General features: G+C 40.5%; 1 protein-coding gene across 1 annotated transcript in view; it reads right to left on the minus strand.

Moving 5' to 3' along the window:
- Window positions 1-980: 980 nt before the first annotated feature.
- Window positions 981-21,077, minus strand: part of CFAP54 (cilia and flagella associated protein 54) — a 310,172-nt gene continuing 290,075 nt past the window's right edge. Inside the window, exon 68 of the mRNA XM_030856338.2 lies at window positions 981-1,164. Coding sequence (XP_030712198.2) covers window positions 1,045-1,164 — 120 coding nt within the window. The 3' untranslated portion in view covers window positions 981-1,044. The remainder of the gene's footprint in view (window positions 1,165-21,077) is intronic.

Genomic DNA, 21,077 nt, shown 5'->3' on the forward strand with positions numbered 1-21,077 from the left:
TTAATCGTATCACTTAATTTAATCCTCACAGCAATTCTATTAATGTTCCCATTCTACAGGTAAGGAAAGGAAGGCTTAAAGAATTTGTTACTTTCTCAAAGTAGCAGAACTAGCAAGTGGTGAAGTTACTATTCAAATTCAGGTCTATATAGTTCCATAGCCCATGTTCTAAAACTTTATGCAATGCTATCCCTCAGAAGTGCAAAATATGAAAGGTCTAATTCACTGTAGATTTCTTCCTAAGCCACACAGACGAATTCCAAAGTTGACTGAACACTTCGAGTTGACTCGAAGCTTATCCAGAATTTTTCAACCTTGGCACAGATATTTTGAGCCAGATAATTTGTGGCTGTGGGGGGCTCTTCTGGACGTGGCAGGATACTTCGCAGCATCCCTGGCTTCTACCCACTAGATGCCAGTTGTACTGCCTTCGCAGTTATAATAATCAAAAATATCTTCGGACACTGCCAAATGTCACCTGAGGGGCAAAACTGCCCCTAGTCAAGAACCACTGGTTTAATTCAGTCTTGCTGTATGGATGCATCTAAAGACCTAAACATTATACAAAAGTGGGAATAGTTGTACTGTGCACAAACGTATTTTCTTTTTTTGTGTGTGGTACGCGGGCCTCTCACCGCTGTGGCCTCTCCTGTTGCGGAGCACAGGCTCCGGACGCGCAGGCTCAGCGACCATGGATGGCTCACGGGCCCAGCCGCTCCACGGCATGCGGGATCTTCCCGGACCAGGGCGCGAACCCGTGTCCCCTGCATCGGCAGGCAGACTCCCAACCACTGCGCCACCAGGGAAGCCCCATATTTTCTATGAGTAGCTCTGTAAGATAGTTTTAATAAGCAACAGCATTGTCATTTAATTCAAATACCATTTAAAACATTACTCAAAACAATGTTTTTTTTAAGGAAATTTAGCTTATGAAAGAAAACAATTTTATTTTGCTTATTATAAGAGAATAGTTCCAAAAATTTATTTCAAACAAGAAAAGCAGTAACAATTAAATCCTTTATAAGGTTAACACATAAAGGATGTTCAGGGAATAATCGACACCATCCAGTTGAAAAGGCTTCCTTCTGATACGATACAACCACTAGCAAGATCAAAAAGTCTCTCAAGACTGAACATAGATGGCAGCGAGATATCAAATGGGACCTGAGAAAAAGCATAAAAGTGTTCATGAAATGCATTGTTCCGAACTGTTGACTGAAGTAATGTTCTCAAATACCAATTCCATGTAATAATTTTATGTGAAAGATTTTTAACTCTTGCCTAAGACAAATTTCACACAAATTTCACATCTCTACCCTGCTGAAATGTCACATATATCATTTTCTATCCCATGAAGATTCATATCTATGAGTCTATAAAAACAGCCTACAGATTCATATCTGTAAATGTATAAAAATGAGCCTACAAAACAGCAGACACTCGTATAAATATGGACCATTCGTGTTTATATAATCATTGTATATGATTGTAAGTGTAGGAATTTTGGCCCAGTTACTAATGAACCACTTTCCTCCATAACACATTGCTCAGTAGACAAATCTCCCTCCCTCATTTTGAGCTTAAATCCTGACATGGTGAAGCAAAAATTGTGTTTGGAGCTCACTCTTTCTGAAAGAAACACCTAGTTACCATGCTGAGGACTAGTGCAGCCTAAGTCATCTAAGCAGCCTGAAAGATGGAAAATAAAGACCACTTTGGGGGTCATAGCACTGGTTATTTGAATGGGAGAAGGGCAAGAAGGAGAGAACAAACATGAAGGAAAGGAAATAAATGTTTACTGGGGACGCACTTCACGCAGACTTAGATACTTTTGAAGATGTATGAGAAACATCACGGAGAATGGTCACAATGAATTAGATCCTTGGGGCCCTGAATCCTGGTAAGAAACTAGAGGACAAGTTTTTTCAATGTCTTGTCTGTTTGTTAAATGAAACTTTTATTCTCAAGAAAACATAATGAACTTAAAAGTAGAGACTGGTTTTCATTTCTTATTCTTCATTTTATTGGATTAAAAAAATGATCAAAGTATTCCAATGCTTTCTATAACTTCAGATAATAAAGAGGTGAAAAAAATTAATAACATCCTCCTTTTTTACTCAATCCTGAAGTAATCAGTGTTAGCAGTTTAAAGAATATCTTTCCAAAACTTAAAAAATCCTCATACAAATGTATAATCATGTGGGTTTTTTTCTTTTCCTTTTTTTCTTTACTTTTTTTTGAAATAGGATAACTAGATTTCCATTATTTGCTTTTACAATTACCAATATGTAAGAGAAATCCCACCTTAACCAATTCAGGGAGGCAGAATAACCACACGGAGGTTAAAAGTGTACATTCTGGAGTCAGACTGCTTGGTTCACTCAGACCTCACCATATACCAGCCGGGTGAGGCTGAGTAAACTATTTGATCTGTTTAAATTTTAATTTCCTAATTTCACTACCCCAGTCCTTGGCAAACACAAATATGCTTCCTGTCTCTGTGTATATGTCTGTTCTGGATATTTCATAAAAATGGAACCATACAGTATATGACCTTTTATGTCTGGCTTAACTTAACATAATATTTTGGAGGTTCATCCACATTGCTGTGTGTATCAATACTTTGTTCCTTTTTATGACTAATGCTCCATTTTATGAATACACCACATTTTGTTTATCCATTCATATGTTGATGGACATTTGTGCTGTTTCCACCCTTTGGCCATTGTTAAGTGTTACTGTTAAATACAAGTTTTGTTTGAACGTCTGATTTCAATTTGGGGGGGTCCATATCTAGGAATGAAATTACTGAATCACATGGTAATTCTATGTAAGTTATTGAAGAACCACCAAACTGTTTTACTCTATGTTTTACATAGAGGCTGCAACATTTTACATTCCCACTATTAATGTATGATGGATCTAATTTTTTCACATCCTCTCCAACATGTATTTCTTTTTCACTGTACAAGTTTCAGGTGTATAGCATTATAATTTGACGTCTGTATATACCACAAAGTGATCACCATCACAACTCTAGTTGCCATCACCACAATAAGTTGACCCCCCTCACCTATTTTGCCCACTCCCCAATCCCTTCCCCCTCTGGTAACCATTAATCTATTCTCCGTATCTATGAGTTTGTTTTCATTTTATTTTGTTTGTTCACTTGTTTTGTTTTTAGATTCCACATATAAATGAAATCATACAGTATGTTTCTCTCTCCATCTGACTATTTCACTTAGCATAATAACCTCAAGATCCATCCATGTTATCACAAATGGCAGGATTTCATTCTTTTTTACGGCTGAGTAATATTTCATTGTATTTATACCACATCTTCTTTTATCTATTCATCTATCAATGGATATTTAGGTTGTTTCCATATGAACACAGGAGTATATGTATTCTTTCAAATTAGTGTTTTCATGTTCTTTGGATAAATACCCAAAAGTGGAATAGTTGGGTCATATGGCAGTTCTATGCTCAATTTTTTGAGGAATCTCCACACTGTTTTCCAGAGTGGCTACACCAATTTATAGTCGCACCAATGGTGTACAAAGGTTCCCTATCTCCATATCTTCTCCAACATTTGTTACTTCTTGTCTTTTCGATAATAGTCATTCTAACAGGCATGAGGTGATATCTCATTATGGCTTTGATTTGCATTTTCCTAATAATTAGTGATGCTGAACACAGTTTCATGTGATTGTTAGCCATCTCTATGTCTTCTTTGAAAAAATGTCTATTCAGATTCCCTGCCCAGTTTTTAATTGGGTTGTTTGGGGGCGTTTTGTTTGTTTCTTTTTGTTGAATTGTATGAGTTCTTCATAGATTTTGGATATTAACCGCTTAGTTAATATATGATTTGCAAATATCTCCTCCCACTCAGTGTGTTACCTTTTCATTCTGATAATGGTTTCCTTCACTGGGCAGAAGCTTTTAGTCTGATGTGATGTAGTCCTGTCTATTTATTTTTTCTTTTGTTTCCCCTGCCTTTGGAGCCAGATCCACAAAAACATTGCTAAGATTGATGTTAATGAATTTACCATCTATGTTTTCTTCTAGGAAGTTTATGATTTCAGGTCTTACATTCAAGTTTTCTATCCATCTTGAGTTAACTTTTTCAATTCCATATTTCAAAACTTAACTTTTTTATTGAGCACTTTAAAAAAGATTATAGTTGATTTACAACGTTTCAGGTATACAGCAAAGTGATTCAGTTATACATACATTTATCTATCTATACTTTTCCAGATTCTTTTTTTCTTTTTTTTTAATTGAAGTATAGTTAATCTACAGTGTTGTGTTGTTTCAATTGTACAGCAAAGTGATTCAGTTATACATATGTATATATTCTTTTTCAGATTCTTTTCCATTATAAGTTATTACAAGGCACTGAATATAGTTCCCTGTGCCGTACACAAGGTCCTTGTTGTTTATCTATATAGTAAGTATGTAACTATTAATCCCAAACTCCTAATTTATCTCCTCGCAACCCTCCCCCCATCCCCTTTGGTAACCATAAGCTTGTTTTCTATGTCTGTGAGCCTATTTTTGTAAATAACTTCATTTGTATCATTTTTCTAGATTCCACATATAAGTGACATCATATGATATTTGTCTTTCTCTGTCTGACTTACCTCACTTAATGTGATAATCTCTAGATCCAGTTTGCTGCAAATGGCATTATTTCATTCTTTTTTACAGCTGAATAATATTCCATTGTATATAATATACATGTCTTGGGTATCATAAATAGTACTGCTATGAACATTGGGGTGCATGGATCTTTTCGAATTAGAGTTTTCTCCAGATATAGTTTTTGATTGGGTTTTTTTTTTGATATCGAGCTGTATAAGTTGTTTGTATATTTTGGAAATTAATCCCTTGTCAGTTGTATCGTTTGCAAATATTTTCTCCCATTCTGTAGGTTGTCTTTTCATGTCGTTTATGGTTTCCTTTGCTGTGCAAAAGCTTTTAAGTTTAATTAGGTCCCATTTGTTTATTTTTGTCTTTGTTTCCATTACTCTAGGAGGAGAATCCAAAACTGTATTGCTGTGATTTATGTCAAAGAGTGTTCTGCCTATGTTTTCCTCTAGGAGATTTATAGTATCCAGTCTTACATTTAGGTCTTTGATCCATTTTGGGCATATTTTTGTATATGGGTGTTAGAGAATGTTCTAATTTTACTATTTTATTTGTTGTTGTCCAGTTTTCCCAGCACCACTTATTGAAGAGACTTTCTTTTCTCCATTGTATATTCTTGCCTCCTTTGTTGTAGCTCAATTGATCATAAGTATGTGGGTTTATTTCTGGGCTGTCTATCCTGTTCCATTCATCCATGTGTCTGGTTTTTGTGCTAGTACCATACTGTTTTTATTAATATAGATTTGTAGCGTAGTTTGAAATCAGGGAGTGTGATACCTACAACTTTGTTCTTCTTTCTCAGGATTGTTTAGGGTCTTTTGTGGTTCCATACAAATTTTAGTATTCTTTGTTCTATTTCTGTGAAATATGCCATTGGAATTTTGATAGGGATTGAACTGAATTTGTAAATTGCTTTGGGTAATATGGTCATTTTAACAATACTAGTTCTTCCAATCCATGAACACATAATATCTTTCCATTTATTTGTGTCTTCTTCAATTCTTTCACCGGCATCTTATAATTTACAGTGTACAAGTCTTTCACCTCCTCGGTTAAATTTTTTCCCATGGGCTCCATGGCACTTTGGACACTTTTCCAGCTTCAGCTTTTGGAAATTTTATGGAAGGTTCTGGGTCTTTCATAGGGAACTTCTCAAGAAAATTTAGGTTCCAGGTGAAATTACTGAATTTCTTTCTTTGTCATTCGACAGAGATAACATTGGCAATCACATAATTACTGAGAAGTCTTGTTTGTGTTTAGAAAATAGCTTTGAGTCCAAATTGTCCAGGATAAGGTACCAGAGAATCTTGGTTCCTTTTCCTGGATTAGGAAACACTTTGTAGAAAGGAAGGAAAAAATATCTTGGTAGGTAGCAGATTGTAATTTAGTTCAAGCAGGTTATGGTTCAAGGAGCAATATTAAAGAAATGATGATGATTTTGCCTGCCTAGAGAGGATAAAAGTCTGAAACAGTACAAGGAAGGGAAAGGAAGTTAATCAAGGCGGGGCACCCTGAAGGAGTTCATTCAAATCTGGCCTGGACTTGAACTTGTTTGGGGGAGTTCTGAAAGCCATTGGAAAGTTAAAGGGTTTTTTTGCCAATGCTATACTTTATATGAGTTTCTGCCTGAAAACTAGATTTTATCATAATGAAAGATTTTATTACTTCTGCTCCTTTGTTCTATTTTCCTTGATTGAAACAAAAATCATATTGTATTCAAAGTATCTATGCTTTGTCTTAAGCCACTGAGTTTTTATTGAGCACCTACTTTGAGACATCTTCTTGCTTCTCTCAGCCCAGTGTCATTTGTCTTTTCATTGATTCTAAGTGTTAATGACCAAGAAAAAAGGGAGAAAGCCAAATAACCACTAATCAATTAGATTTGCCTACTCTTGTAATTGGTAAGCAGGATATAAAAAACTGCAAGCTTTGTGAAACAACTGGATTTAACTTTGTGTCCTTTCAAGAACCTTAAAATACAGAGTCACAGCCATTAAAAGAAAAAACAATAGCTTCGAGGTAGGAAAGCAAATACTGTTTTTTTGTTGTTCTTGTTCAACCACAAATATTGATTGAGCCCCTACTATATGTCAGTCACAATGTCAATCACGCTAAGCACCATGTGAGCCTCAACTTTCTCATCGGCAAAATGAAAACTTGTGCTTCTCAATAGAGAAACAATGGGCATCTTGGGCAGGACAATTCTTTGTGCAAGTCTGTCCCCTGCCCTCTAAACGACATGAACTCTACCTTGTAATTGGTTCAATCCAATGACGCCCCCACACATTTCCAAAGGGCCCCTAGGGGCCATTTCCACCCTGGATGGAGAATCCCAGGCCTACCATCTACGATATCAGGAGCCAGGGAAAGTGGAGAAGCCGTGTAACTGGCAGATTTTGGATGATGTCGAGTCCCAAGAAGAGCAGGTTCTGGACCATGTTTCCAGGGAACTGAGCCACACAGTGGCCCCAGGGTGACGTCAACATCCTAGGGGTTCTTGGTTTTGGCTCCTGAGTCAGAACTCCTACTCCCTATATGCAGCCACGATACAATCCAGGAACTTCGGGTTTCCGTTCCCAGCTGAGCCTGGGGTTCATTCTGAAGAAGATGAAGCAGAATGAGCGGGAGCTGCGACTGCTCATGCTGGATCCTCCTGGACGCCGGAGCCATGAGGGTAGCAGGGGGGCCCCCGTCCAGCTGGTGGTGCCAGGCACCCCCCTACCGGACACTGGATGTGCGGCCAGCCGGCCCGTACCAACAGGAAATACTGTTTTTATCTAGCATTTTCATATATATATCTTTTTCTACCATGTTTTCTATCTCTTCTTTATATATCATCTGAGTCTTTGAAGTCTTTTTTTTGGACTGGGGAAAAAACATGCATTCCAAAGTAGAAAGGATAATACAATACTAGCTTACTTAAGAGCAGATATCATGAATGACTGGTGACCCATCTAATAAAAGTTCCAGATGAGAGGGAACTAGATGTATTTGGTTTCACTATATGTTATATGATTGAGAGAATCCCAATACCAACAATGTTATTCTCCGCAATCTAACAGAAACAGCACCTAACTCTTAGGAAGGTGAGAAGGGCTTATATACAACTCTATCAGACCACAGGAAATTTCACACTTTGCTGCAAACAAGATTATCTTTTTCATCACTCTAATTTTTGTATTAATAAAACTTTAAATATAGCAGAAAAGAAGTTTTCTTAAACATAATATGAGATCACAGGGTCATATTGGTAAGGTGGTAGAAATCTTCTAAATTAAAATGTAAAGAAATAACATTATTATAAAGACTTTTGCAGAGAACAAGAAAATTAGAAATTAAAGACAGGATTACAGTTGACAAAGCATATGTTCAGGAAATTGGTTCAATTGTTGTACTGCCTTAGAATAGAATCTCTTCTTAAATCATCCGCCCCATCACCATCGCTCTCACTGACACTCTACAACCACTGAGCCCTGGCTATGCATGGCACTTCCTTGAGCTCTTGAGCAGAGTTCACCTTTTAATAAAGGACAATTCCTGCTCAGATATATTGTCCCACATGGTCAGGAAACCAAAGGTTTCAGTCCAGCCAAAGACATTTCAGCAACATAAGGAGCCCTGTCTCCATTTTCACATCTAAGTAGATGCCAGAAATGTTTTGAACAATGGAACAAACACATGAAGAACACCTCCATGAGAGGAGATATATTGAGGGAGACTACATTCACTGGGATATATGTTTAAAAATCAATTTTATGTGATGTTCATACTTTAAGAGAAAATCCATATTTGGTCTTTGTCCCAGTTTCTTGGCATAGAGGTCCTAAATCCCTTGGAAATTTTCTTTTGTATGTTAATAAGATGACTAAGGTGGGGAAAGGTGCCTAGATAGCTTCAGGATGGGGTTGGTCACCAAGAAAACCAACCATGTGATTAGAGAGTTAAACTTTCAGCCCAGTGCCCCCGACCTTCAGGGAGGGGAGAGGAACTGGACATTAAGTTCAGTCACCAACGGCCAATGACTGAATCAATCATGCCTCCGTAATGAAACTTCCACAAAAATCCCATAATGACACATTTTGAGGAACTTCTTGGTTGGTAAACAAATTGAGGTACTGGGAGGGTGACGCACCTGGAGAGGGCATGGAGACTCTGTTCCTCCCAACCCCCATATCTTGCCCTATGCACCTTTTCTATTTGGCCATTCCTCAGTTGTATCCTTTATAATAAACTGGTAATCATAAGTGAAGTGTTATCCTGAGTTCTGTGAGTCTTTATAGCAACTTATCGAACCTTAGGGGGCATCATGGGAACTCCTGAATCTGCAGTCTGCTGGGACAGAAGTATGGGTAGCCTGGGCACCTCATTTACAGCAGGCATCTGAAGTGGGGGCATTCTTGGATTGAGCCCTTAATCTGTGGGAGTCTGTGCTAACTCTGGGTAGTAGCGTCAGAACTGAATTGAATTGTTGGGCACCCAGTTGGTGCCAGAGAACTGTAGAATCGGCTGGTGTCAGGAAAAACCCCACAAGAGTCGTATCTGGTATTATGTAGATTAGGGCAGTGCTCAGCTAGTGAATGTCTCTGGGGCCTTTGGGGCTTTCTCCTGCATTCCTCCTCTTCCCTTGCACCCCTTCTGCTCACATTGCCCTGCATACCCTACCCCAGGCTGAGCCAAGGCACTACGTGATGAAAACTGATAGAGCTGGCAGTGGTATCTCCATTATGGATATATGCTTTTTATAGGGAACTATTTAACAAAACAATCTTTTGAGACCATTAAGAAAAAAGTAAAAGTTTAGGCTGTGCGTATCCAGGCTTATTCTGACGTTCAAGAGTCTAAGTCCCAGAGAAAAGAGCCTTTGAAACCCTATTGTGCAGAAAGAACAGCTGCTCTCTCACTCCAGGAAAGTCTCTGTCACCATATAAAAAACTAATAAAGGGTCTCAAACAGGGCAAATCCCCTTTAAAATATCAAAAGCTCTAATCAGAACAGGAAGCGGAGTCATACAACCAACAATGAAGTGCATAAGGCATAAAGGCTAGATGCAAGTTTTCGGCTGATGGTTCCGTGCTTATAATCAGAGGTTGGGGGAAGAATTAAAGGAAAAGTGTTTTGGGGTAGATGACTGAACAGAAATGCTTATAGTCAATGTGTTGTAAAACTGAGCGTGTATTCCTCACTCTCTGTGGAGATTTGAGCATAAATTCTGATATAGTTCTATGCGTGATGACATTGTTCTTTACATCATTGCCTTTATTTGCATAAAATGGTTTTAAAGCTTTACCAAGTCCTTGTTTTTTTACTCTGGGAAAAAACGTTTCTCTGAAAAAGGAAGCCTGCATTTATTGAGGATTGGATATGGGCTCGAATCTTTGTTTTACAGACTTTATATCATTGTAAATTAACTGTTAAAACAGAGGTCAAAGGAAACTGTGATTGAACTGTGGGGTCACACTGCAGAAGGTATTTTTAATCATGAGTGGGTGATGTGTATGATGTTTTCCCCTTACTTCTACATTAGAAAATAAACTTTCAACCAGAAAGTGTGTTTCCAAGTTCCTTTAGAACTCTTCTAATTCCAATAAATAAGGATTAATGGAGCACTCTTATGTATTCATCACCAGTCAGGGATCTTCATTTTTTATTATTATTTTTAACTCATTGTTGCAGTTCAGGTTCCTGGGAAGCAGACCCTGAGATGGAACTTAGCTTTCAGGAAGCTTATTAGGGCATACTCTTGGGATCAACACCCATGGGGAAAGGGAAGAAAGCAGGATTAGGTAGAGGGAGAAGACTGGCTGCAATGCAGACACAACAAACCCCCTGCCAACCCCATGGGGAGCTTTGAAGCTGGAGTGGCCCTTCAGAGTTGTCCCAACTTTTGTGGGGGGGGGTGGTTGGGTCACTGCACACCCATATCAGCCAGTAATTAGATACAGATACCCCCCCAACCCACCCCTGCCCAAAAAGGCCATGTCCATTAGACAGGGGCAGTTCCTGGAGAGGGTTGAGAGCTGAGGGCTGCTGGTCAGCACATTCCCAGAGCTGGGAAAATAAGTTCTTCGGTCCGGAAGAGGAGCTCTTAGTGGCTCAGTGAAGGGGCCACCCAGGTGTAAATATTTAATTCAGTGGTTAACAATAGAACAATTAAACAAATGGCAATATGGCAAAACGCATACTAGTATATAACCAATACAAGCTAACGGGAGATTTAAAGTACCGAGAATTTTTATACCGAATTTCTAGAGGCTTCTTTTCTGGGTCATGGTAAAACAAACTTAATACCTTTCCAGTATCATTTCTATTAATCATGTTATTTGATTACCCTTAGGAACACTTCCCCCTCTAGAGTATGAGGAAGAGAATTAGAAACTAAGGAGCAGGAAGAAGATTCAGAAATATCTTCCCTCAAATAATATCCCTCCCCATACACTTAAATACGAAGAAATTCAATAATTTCTCCTGAAGCCTAACTTTTCTTGAGAATTCCCTATGGAAGCCCTAGAACCTTACATAAAATTTTTTCCAAAAGCGGAAGCTGGAAATGTGTCCAGGGGCCCACAGTGCCCATGGAAGGAGCAAGAGACTGAAGTCAGGTAGGTGTGGGAGGAGAGGCTGCATGCAGCAGGGGCGTTTCATGGTGGATGGGCATGGTAGGGGGAGTTCAAGGGCAGCTGGGCAGTAGGGCAGAGGCAGTGCAGCTGGGTAGTTAGAAACGTGATCTGAGGAGCCAGTCTGCCTGGGTGTAAATCCTGGCTCCGACATTAACTAGCTAAGGGACCTTGGGCAAGCCACTTAAATATCTCACACGTAAAAGAAGGATTTTTTTTTTACAGACATCTAAACAGAAACAGAAACCTAAAGTCACATGCTGAATTTCAGAGTGCACGTGTGTATTAATGTCCTGCTGCTGCTGTAACAAATGTAAGACAAACCTAGTGGCGTACAACACACGCTTGTTCTCTTACAGTCCCGGAGGTAAGAAATCTGAATTCAGTTTGGCTGGGCTAAAGTCAAGGTGTCAGCAGGGCAGCTTCCTTCTGGAGACTCTCAGCAAAGAATCTGTTTCTTTGCCTATTTTAGCATCTAGGGGTCACCTGTTTTCCTTGGTTTATAGCCCCTTTTCCATCCTCAAAGCACATCTCTCCAATCTTCACCTCCATCATCACGTTGCCTTCTCCTCTTCTGCTGTCAAGTCTCCCTCTGCCTCCCTTTTACAAGGATACTTGTGACTACACTTAAGGCGCACCTGAATAATCCAGGATAACCTCCCTCATCTCAATATCCTTAACTTAATCACGTCTGAAGAGTCCCTTTGGTCATATAAGGTAACAGGTTCTGGGGATTAGGATGTGGACATCTCTGGGGGGCCATGAGTCAGCCTACCATAATGTGTGATTAAATGAGATGGCTTAGTTCGTAAGAATATCATATTTCTAACCTATCTTCTCAACAGAGTTTTGGTAATTGAAGTTATTGAATTAATTCTGTGGAAAAAATTCGTGGCGTTCCTGCAGATGCCTGCTGTGCCAGAGGTTACTAGAGCTCACTGAAGTACATACTTGTTCCTCTATGGTTCTCTACATCCTTGCACATCAGGGCAAGGCCAATAGGATATGGGCAGAAATTATATGCTAGCCATTCCATGCTGGCTCTTAGAAATGGTCACCCTAATTTATTGCCTAAACTGGGAGACTGCTGAGAATAAAAGGAGAGTATATTAACCATCACACCACATCAACAGGTATGCGCTGTGACTGCTGCAGGCAAACCTGTATCTATAGTCACCCAACTTAAAAGCATCCTACGAAATCCCCTAGCCCTCTTCTCCTCTGACTTGGAGGCCGTGTAGCCCAGACAGCACAGTTACAAGATGAAGGAGAGTTGCGGACCCCTCACTGGACTTTTATGAGAAATAAGCAAACCTTGACTGCCACTGAGGTGTGGGGTTTATCTGTTAGCACAGCACAGCTTAAGCTATCCTGGCTCAAACAGCTACACTCTGGCAAGCTTGTTCTCCCCTTGCTGTATTTCTGAATAGGGGACATTCCATCAGAGTAAGGGTTGGACTCCACTTAAAGGTCAGGTCGTTGACTCTCAGCAGCAAAGTTCCAGGAAGAAATGCTCTAACTGGGTACAAATGCTGAAGGTGGGTTGCCTCCTGAAAGGCTGTGACTGATCTGCCTGTGGGCTTTTGACCTGAGATACTGAAATGAAAACTCCAGAGTTTGAACAATACTTGGCATTTCTTGATGCTTTTTCATGAAGGAGCTCAGCGAGCTTAACATCTGGCAACTCTAAACAGGGGGCTCTTTTTCAGAGCAAAGGCTTACAAAGAATGTGAACTGAAGTTTGCATTTTGTTCCTGGGATTTTGTTGGTTAGAGTGAAAGGCTGAGGGGCTTTGTTAGTCAGCAGCTCCCACTGCAGCAGAAACTAGAGCGCAGACCCATGAGCACGATGCGGAAGGAAACACTGCTCACGCTGAGTCCTTTGTTCCCATCCGTTTACATTGCAAGCATCTGCAAACTGTTCTTACAATGTGGCCTACACTGACCAGCAATTTTTGAAAGGAAGTCTAACAGAGCTTGCAATTTACAAAGCAATTTCACATAAAGTATTTCTTTTAACTCTTTTTGGTATTTCTAACTTGAGCAATCAGCCTTTGTCTGTCAATATCCATAAGAAGATGTGGAGAAGAAGGGGGCAAGGAAAGAGGAGAAGGATGGAGAGGAGGAGGAGAGGGAGGAGGAGGGGTGAATCAGGTAGAGTGGGATCCACCCCTGCGCCTCAGTGAACCTTTACCCCACACTATGTGCCAGGTACCACAACAGGCACTTTTGAGCTAATGATTATTATGTGGCCAAAGTAAAATATTCAATGTTCATAAGGATTTTTTGGTCCATCAAAAGCATGATTTAGGGCTTCCCTGGTGGTGCAGTGGTTGAGAGTCCGCCTGCCGATGCAGGGGACACGGGTTCGTGCCCTGGTCCGGGAAGATCCCACATGCCGCGGAGCGGCTGGGCCCATGAGCCATGGCCGCTGGGCCTGCGCATCCGGAGCCTGTGCTCCACAACGGGAGAGACCACAACAGTGAGAGGCCCGCGTACCGCAAAAAAAAAAAAAAAAAAAGCATGATTTAATGGTTCTCCAGGGAATTAAGCTGAGTGAAAAAATACCAATCCCCAAAGGTTACATACTGTATGGTTCCTTCAATATAACATTCTTGAAATGATACAATTATAGAAATGGAGAATATATTAATAATTGTCAAGGGTCAGGGACAGAGGTGGGGTGTGAGAGGTGGGGGTGGCTATAAAAGGAGAACAGGAGGAGTCCTTGTAGTGATGAAATTGTTCTGTAGCCCGACTTTATTAATGTCATTATCCTCGTTATGACACTGTACTACAGTTTTACCTTATATTATATTATTATAATGTATTACATTATTATTTCTTAAAATTGCACATGAGCCTAACATGATCTCAAAACAGAAAGTTTAATTTAAAAAGGATGATTGAAAAATAATATTAAGACTACATCTATTAAATGTCCCTTCACTCTTTTGAAAATTAGCAAACATTCAGATAGGCCAAAAGCCACCAATGCAGAGAGTTACGAATGATCAAATGAAGAAATGACTCATTTCTCATTATTTTAAGGCAGGGAAAAATAAAGATGGCCACAATGTATTGGATGCTTACCCATGGCGTCGACAGGCACTATATCAGACGTGTCACATACTGTTTCTAATGCAATCCTACATGAGGAGAAGCTATCACCAATGGACAGATAAGGAGCTGAAGCAGAGAAGGAAAAGTGAGTAGCTCACGGTCACACCATCAACAGATGGTGTGAATCAAATCATGTTTTGATCTGCTGAGAAACGTTGCTTCCGAGACCTTCAGCAGCATGTAATTGACCTGAGGTCTTTAAGGACTAATGACTTGTCCACAAGAGCAACAGTGGGGCTCCAGCGTGTGCCGAGCACTCTTCCCACCGTGCTGTGTTCTCACAGGTGGTTGAGAAAAGAACATAATGGTACCAGCTACCTGAGATACAGGAGAAATAAGGGCAAAAATCTCTAATGACTGGTGTCCAAAGTATTAACAAAGAAAATGGGTAAATTTACACCAGTTTCTCCTTTGTGGATTTATTTAAATATAAAGAACATTGGTCTGGAGAATTTCAAAAGGCTTGTCAACTGACTGAGAAATATGAGGCCAAAATCAACATCCTCCTAAAATGAATTATAACGCCATTGTTAAGGGTCCAGATTTTTAATCAAGACAAAAATGTTTCGCAAAATGCATGAAGTGAATGAAACTAAGCACTTGACTCAGTTTTCAGCAAGACAGAAAGCAATGTACAGATCTGCTAATAATACCCCTGCCTCTCACTTCCTTTGAAGTTATACAAAGTGACTAAACTTCAGGAAATTGTCCCCTTGATTCTGAAATACAGCTGTACCCAGAATGAAGCCAGGCTTGCTTTCTCAAGCACTGCACACACTTCTTGCCACTTTTACAGTAAATACACAATATCAGGTTCATGACTATATTTTGGTTTAAATTATATCCAAGGATCATTATACCCCCAAATAGCACGTCTAACAATAGTGGGACCAGTGCTTTGAGTGCAGAGAACACAAAGGCTCTCAGTTCCTGGATGAACGAGACCTATTTCACCTTGACACTGTTGCTGGCAAATCTCCGAGAGATGAGCATTTTGAAAACGTTATAAACAGCTTAGCCTTTTCTTAGCATTTTGAAGAGCACATTAATAGCCTAGCCTTTTCTTAAGGGCTTTCTTTTTCCCTTAGCCAAATTTGACAGTCGGAAATGAATAGTGAAGCGGATGGAATCAAAGTCAGAGCTGTGTTTTAGAGGCAGTGTGGAACTGATGTCATTCGGCATTGTCTCCAAAAGAATATAAGAATATTAAGTGGATGTCTCATGAACTTACATACAAAGGATACTCTTCACTTGAGGACAGAATAATAATGTCTCACAGAAGAAAGATGTAATGCTTGATGCCTGTAAAATCTATTCAGACAGCTCTTGGCTGGTACAAAAAAAACAAAAAACAAACAAAAAAAAACCAACTACAACTTTCAACTGAAAGAAGTTATATTATTGAATTAATTTTTTAATACTTAGTAAACTACAGAATACCTTGTTCCCAATGCTATAAATGACAGTTTACAGACAGTATTGTCATTGTCACCATTTGGGAAGTTTTGTTATAAAGAAACCAAGGGAGATACTAGGAGAAGGCGGAAGATGGCGGAAGAGTAAGACGCGGAGATCACCTTCCTCCCCACAGATACACCAGAAATACGTCTACACGTGGAACAACTCCTACAGAACACCTACTGAAGGCTGGCAGAAGACCTCAGACCTCCCAAAAGGCAAGAAACTCCCCACGTACCTGGGTAGGGCAAAAGAAAAAACAGAGACAAAAGAATAGGGACGGCACCTGCACCAGTGGGAGGGGGCTGTGAAGGAGGATAAGTTTCCACACTCTAGGAAGCCCCTTCGCGGGCGGAGACTGCGGGAGGCGGAGGGGGGAGCTTCGAAGCTGCGGAGGAGTGCACAGCAACGGGTGCGGAGGGCAAAGCGGGGAGATTCCCGCACAGAGGATCGGTGCCGACCGGCACTCACCAGCCCGAGAGGCTTGTCTGCTCACCCGCCGGGGCGGGCGGGGCTGCGAGCTGAGGCCGGAGCGCAGGGAGAGGACTGGGGTTGGCGGCTTGAACATAGCCTGAAGGGGTTAGTGCACCACAGCTAGCCGGGAGGGAGTCCGGGGAAAAGCCTGCACCTGCAGAAGAGGCAGGAGACTTTTCCTTCCCTCTTTGTTCCCTGGGGCGTGAGGAGAGGGGTTTAAGAACGCTGCTTAAAGGAGCTCCAGAGACGGGCGCGAGCCGCGGCTAAAAGCGCGAACCCCAGAGACGGGCGCGAGCCGCGGCTGAAAGCGCGGAATCCAGAGACGGGCGCAAGCCGCGGCTAAAAGCGCGGACCCCAGAGGCGGGCGGGAGACGTTAAGGCTGCTGCTGCCGCCACCGAGGGGCCTGTGTGCGAGCACAGGTCACTCTCCACACCCCTCTTCCGCGGAGCCTGTGCAGCCCGCCACTGCCGGGTTCCCGGGATCCAGGGACAACTTCCCCGGGAGAGCGCACAGCGCGCCTCAGGCTGGTGCAAAGTCACGCCGGCCTTTGCCACCGCAGGCCCGCCCCGCACTCTGTGCCCCTCCGTCCCCGCCGGCCTGAGTGCTCCAGAGCCCCCAATCAGCGGCTCTTTTAACCCCATCCTGTCTGAGCAAAAAACAGACGCCCTCCAGCGATCTACACGCAGTGGCAGGACCAAATCCAAAGCTTAGCCCTGGGAGCTGTGAGAACAAAGAAGAGAAAGGGAAATCTCTCCCAGCAGCCTCAGGAGCAGCGGATTAAAGCTCCACAATCAACTTGATGGACCCTGCATCTGTGGAATACCTGAATAGACAACCAATCATCCCAAATTAAGGAAGTGGACTTTAGGAGCAAGATCTATGATTTTTTCCCCTTTCCTCTTTTTGTGAATGTGTATGTGTATGCTTCTGTGTGAGATCTTGTCTGTATAGTCTTGCTTCCACCATTTGTCCTAGGGTTCTATCCGTCCATGGTTTTTTTTAATTTTTTTTCTTAATAATTAATTTTAATAACCTTATTATACTTTACCTTCGTTCTTTCTTTCTTTCTTTCCGTCCTTCCTTCCCTCCTTTAGACAACGAATCATCCCAAATTGAGGAGGTGGTCTCTGACAGCAAGATTTAGGATTTTTCCCCATTTACCTCTTTTAGTGAGGGTGTATGTGTATGCTTCTGTGTAAGATTTTGTCTGTATAGCTTTGCTTCCAACATTTGTCCTAAGGTTCTTTCCGTCCCTTTTTTTTTGTTTGTTTCTTTTCTAAATAAGTAGTTTTTAATTCAATAACTTTATTATACTTTATTTTATTTTTACTGTATCTTCTTTCTTTCTGTCTTTTTTCCTTCTTTCCCTCCTTCCTTCCTTCCTTCCTCCCTCCCTCCCTCCTTTCTTTCCTTCTTGCCTTCTTTCCTTCTTTGCTTCTTTCTTTCTTCCTTCCTTCCTACCCTCCTTTCCTTCTTTCTTTCCTCATACTTCGACTAATTCCTTCTACTTTTTCTCCCTTTTATCCTGAGCCTGTGGATGAAAAGCTTTTGGTGCTCCAGCCAGGAGGCAGGGCTCTGCCTCTGAGGTAGGACAGCCAACTTCAGGACACTGATCAACAAGAGACCTCCCAGCTCCACATAATATCAAACGGCGAAAATCTCCCAGAGACCTCCATCTTAACACCAGCACCCAGCTTCACTCAACGACCAGCAAGCCACAGTGCTGGAAAACCTATGCCAAACAACTAGCAAAACAGGAACACAACCCCACCCATTAGCAGAGAGGCTGCCTAAAATCATAATAAGGCCACAGACACCCCCAAACACACCACCAGACGTAAACCTGCCCACTAGAGAGACAAGATCCAGCCTCATCCACCACAACACAGGCACTAGCCCCCTCCACCAGGAAGCCTACACAACCCACTGAACCAACCTTAGCCACTGGAGACAGACATCAAAAACAGGAGGAACTACAAACCTGCAGCCTGCAAAAAGGAGACCCCAAACACAGTAAGATAAGCAAAATGAGAAGACAGAAAAACACACAGCAGATAAAGGAGCAAGGTAAAAACCCACCAGACCTAACAAATGAAGAGGAAATAGGCAGTCTACCTGAAAGAGAATTCAGAATAATGATAGTAAGGTTGATCCGAAATCTTGGAGATAGAATGGACAATAGATTGGACAAAATGCAAGAATCAGTTAACAAGGACCTAGAAGAACTAAAGATGAAACAAGCAACGATGAACAACACAATAAATGAAATTAAAAGTACTCTAGATGGGATCAATAGCAGAATAACTGAGGCAGAAGAACGGATAAGTGACCTGGAAGATAAAATAGTGGAAATAACTACTGCAGAGCAGAATAAAGAAAAAAGAATGAAAAGAACTGAGGACAGTCTCAGAGACCTCTGGGACAACATTAAACGCACCAACATTCGAATTATAGGGGTTCCAGAAGAAGAAGAGAAAAAGAAAGGGACTGAGAAAATATTTGAAGAGATTATAGTTGAAAACTTCCCTAATATGGGAAAGGAAATAGTTAATCAAGTCCAGGAAGCACAGAGAGTCCCATAAAAGATAAATACAAGGAGAAATACGCCAAGACACATATTAATCAAACTGTCAAAAATTAAATACAAAGAAAGCATATTAAAAGCAGCAAGGGAAAAACAACAAATAACACATAAGGGAATCCCCATAAGGTTAACAACTGATCTCTCAGCAGAAACCCTACAAGCCAGAAGGGAGTGGCAGGACATACTGAAAGTGATGAAGGAGAAAAACATGCAGCCAAGACTACTCTACCCAGCAAGGATCTCATTCAGATTTGATGGAGAAATTAAAACCTTTACAGACAAGCAAAAGCTGAGAGAGTTCAGCACCAACAAACCAGCTTTACAACAAATGCTAAAGGATCTTCTCTAGGCAAGAAACACAAGAGAAGGAAAAGACCTATAATAACGAACCCAAAACAATTTAGAAAATGGGAATAGGAACATACATATCGATAATTACCTTAAATGTAAATGGACTAAATGCTCCCACCAAAAGACACAGATTAGCTGAATGGATACAAAAACAAGACCCTTATATATGCTGTCTACAAGAGACCCACTTCAGACCTAGAGACACATACAGACTGAAAGTAAGGGGATGGAAAAAGATATTCCATGCAAATGGAAGCCAAAAGAAAGCTGGAGTAGCAATTCTCATATCAGACAAAATAGACTTTAAAATAAGGACTATTAAAAGAGACAAAGAAGGACACTACATAATGATCAAGGGATCGATCCAAGAAGAAGATATAACAATTGTAAATATTTATGCACCCAACATAGGAGCACCTCAATACATAAGGCAAATACTAACAGCAATAAAAGGGGAAATCGACAGTAACACATTCATAGTAGGGGACTTAAACACCCCACTTTCACCCATGGACAGATCATCCAAAATGAAAATAAATAAGGAAACACAAGCTTTAAATGATACATTAAACAAGATGGACTTAATTGATATTTATAGGACACTCCATCCAAAAACAACAGAATACACATTTTTCTCAAGTGCTCATGGAACATTCTCCAGGATAGATCATATCTTAGGTCACAAATCAAGCTTTGGTAAATTTAAGAAAATTGAAATTGTATCAAGTATCTTTTCTGACCACAACGCCATGAGACTAGATATCAATTACAGGAAAAGATCTGTAAAAAATACAAACACATGGAGGCTAAACAATACACTACTTAATAATGAAGAGATCACTGAAGAAATCAAAGAGGAAATCAAAAAATACCTAGAAACAACTGACAATGGAGACACAACGACCCAAAACCTGTGGGATGCAGCAAAAGCAGTTCTAAGGGGGAAGTTTATAGCAATACAAGCCCACCTTAAGAAGCAGGAAACATCTCGAATAAACAACCTAACCTTGCACCTAAAGCAATTAGAGAAAGAAGAACAAAAAAACCCCAAAGCTAGCAGAAGGAAAGAAATCATAAAAATCAGATCAGAAATAAATGAAAAAGAAATGAAGGAAACAATAGCAAAGATCAATAAAACTAAAAGCTGGTTCTTTGAGAAGATAAACAAAATAGATAAACCACTAGCCAGACTCATCAAGAAAAAAAGGGAGAAGACTCAAATCAATAGAATTAGAAATGAAAAAGGAGAGGTAACAACTGACACTGCAGAGATAAAAGAGATCATGAGAGATTACTACAAACAACTCTATGCCAATAAAATGGACAATCTGGAAGAAATGGACAAATTCTTAGAAATGCACAACCTGCCAAGACTGAATCAGGAAGAAATAGAAAATATGAACAGACCAATCACAAGCACTGAAATTGAAACTGTGATTAAAAATCTTCCAACAAAGAAAAGCCCAGGACCAGATGGCTTCACAGGCGAATTCTATCAAACATTTAGTGAAGAGCTAACACCTATCCTTCTCAAACTCTTCCAAAATATAGCAGAGGGAGGACCACTCCCTAACTCCTTCTACGAGGCCACCATCACCTTGATACCAAAACCAGACAAGGATGTCACAAAAAAAGAAAACTACAGGCCAATATCACTGATGAACATAGATGCAAAAATCCTCAACAAAATACTAGCAAACAGAATCCAACAGCACATTAAAAGGATCATACACCATGATCAAGTGGGGTTTATTCCAGGAATGCAAGGATTCTTCAATATACGCAAATCTATCAATGTGATAAACCATATTAACAAATTGAAG

Source organism: Globicephala melas, chromosome 10 (genome assembly GCF_963455315.2).
Source record: "Globicephala melas chromosome 10, mGloMel1.2, whole genome shotgun sequence".
Taxonomy (NCBI): domain Eukaryota; kingdom Metazoa; phylum Chordata; class Mammalia; order Artiodactyla; family Delphinidae; genus Globicephala; species Globicephala melas.